The 1,797-nt window shown below is 50.8% G+C and overlaps 1 protein-coding gene across 1 annotated transcript; it reads left to right on the top strand.

Moving 5' to 3' along the window:
* Positions 1–305: 305 nt before the first annotated feature.
* On the top strand, positions 306–1,168 carry LOC104506927 (histidine--tRNA ligase, cytoplasmic-like; the record flags this gene model as incomplete). The annotated part of the gene is made up of 3 exons (XM_010148060.1): positions 306–422; positions 718–864; positions 1,112–1,168. Coding segments are annotated over 3 exons (321 nt in total), but the record flags the coding sequence as incomplete, so codon positions are not given.
* Between the last annotated feature and the right edge of the window lie 629 nt (positions 1,169–1,797).

The raw sequence follows: 1,797 nt of genomic DNA, 5'->3' as shown, positions 1-1,797 counted from the left end.
CAGCCGGGAGGGAAGAAGGAAGACCAAAGTCCCATGGGAACAGCAGCACACAATGAATTAGTGTGTCAGAATGCAGATTCTCTAGGGGGCTCATTAAAATTGCCCAGGCTGTCTTAATCTGTGCACTGTTTTTGCTTCTGGAAGGTTAGTCTTGCTCAGTAATGTTCACTGAATGGTGATGATTAGCTTTTAAGTACGCTTGTTTGGGGGAGCGCACAGTTAAGGTCTGAAGATGGGATGAGATGAGCTTCTGTTGCAGATTCCCTCCGGGGCAGTCACTCCCATGAGCGTGTCTGTCCCTGCAGGCTTCTGGGGAGAAAGTTCGAATGACAGAGACACAAGTGCTGGTGGCTACACCTCAGAAACACTTACTTGCTGCAAGACTGAAGCTAATCTCCGAGCTGTGGGATGCAGGGATCAAGGTAAAGGTGTGGGCTTGGCTGGTATGGCTGAGGGAGGAAGGGTCTGAAGGGAGCTGTAGCACAGCAAGACCAACTCCGCTAGTTGTGTCTCTTCAAGATCTGGGCTTGTCTCACAAGGGCTTCAAGATGTGGGCTTGTCTCAGCAGGCTGAGAACAGCTGAGAGCACTAAAGGCAACTGCTTGCTGCAGGAGTAATGAGACCGTTTTCTGTGGTGTTTTGGTGCTGGCTGTTTTGTTCCAAGATCCATCAGAGCAAACTTTGCATGAATGATTTGCCTTCCCCACTCTCTCGTAGGCAGAGATGTTTTACAAGAAGGATCCTAAACTGCTGAAACAGCTGCAGTATTGTGAGGACATGGGGATCCCCCTCGCTGCCATTGTAGGGGAGCAAGAGCTGTCAGATGGCGTCGTCAAGCTGCGAGATGTCGCAACAAGAGAGGAGGTGAGAGTGCCTTTTTGCACCACGTTTCAAAAGTACTTCCAAAATCAAGGGATTACAGAAAGGCTCTGGCTTTTCCCTCAGTGATGGTGTTCCTTTGGGAAGCTGTAGCACAGATCTGTTGGGTAACTGATTCAGAAAACCAGTACAAACTGGGTTGGTATCCACAGCAAGTCCTTAGGGCTGGATTGAATCATGCTCTGCTCAGTGTTCCAGTGCTGCTACCTCCTCCTCTCTGTTTGCTTTGTAGGTTGATGTCCCAAGACGAAAGCTCATTGATGAGATCAGAAGAAGGCTGGAGCCCTAGGACTTTTCTGGCCAGAACTGCTTGACTGAACTGCTGTACAACTGTAACGGTTGGTATCCACAGCAAGTCCTTAGGGCTGGATTGAATCATGCTCTGCTCAGTGTTCCAGTGCTGCTACCTCCTCCTCTCTGTTTGCTTTGTAGGTTGATGTCCCAAGACGAAAGCTCATTGATGAGATCAGAAGAAGGCTGGAGCCCTAGGACTTTTCTGGCCAGAACTGCTTGACTGAACTGCTGTACAACTGTAACCCTCCAGTGCCCTTTTTTTTTTCTGGTCACCATCTACTAGCCTGAGGCTCATCTGCTTGGGCTAAGGCAGTGTCAACACAGGTGTCTGCTTGGAAGGAGCAAGGGGGTTTGAAAGTTATGGACAGTGGAGTCACCAGGTTACCCTTCTGGTTAACTGCTCTGAAGGAGGAGTCACACGGTACCTGTAACCATACAAGCCTTTCCGTCCACTGTAGGCAGTCATGGCGCTGGCACAGGCACAGAGGGACGTGGTGCAGCTCAAGCAGGATCATGCTGAGCTCTGGAGTAGGGGGTGGGACCTGGCAGGTTTGGTGCCTGCAGGCTCAGGATGTTGGGAGAGGGTGGCAATGGAAGGCCACCTCCAGCCCTCTGAGGGCTGCA

Source organism: Eurypyga helias, unplaced genomic scaffold (assembly GCF_000690775.1).
Source record: "Eurypyga helias isolate BGI_N326 unplaced genomic scaffold, ASM69077v1 scaffold12040, whole genome shotgun sequence".
Lineage (NCBI taxonomy): Eukaryota > Metazoa > Chordata > Aves > Eurypygiformes > Eurypygidae > Eurypyga > Eurypyga helias.
The sequence above is the reverse complement of the archived record's forward strand: the minus strand, read 5'-3'. Positions and strand labels throughout refer to the sequence as shown.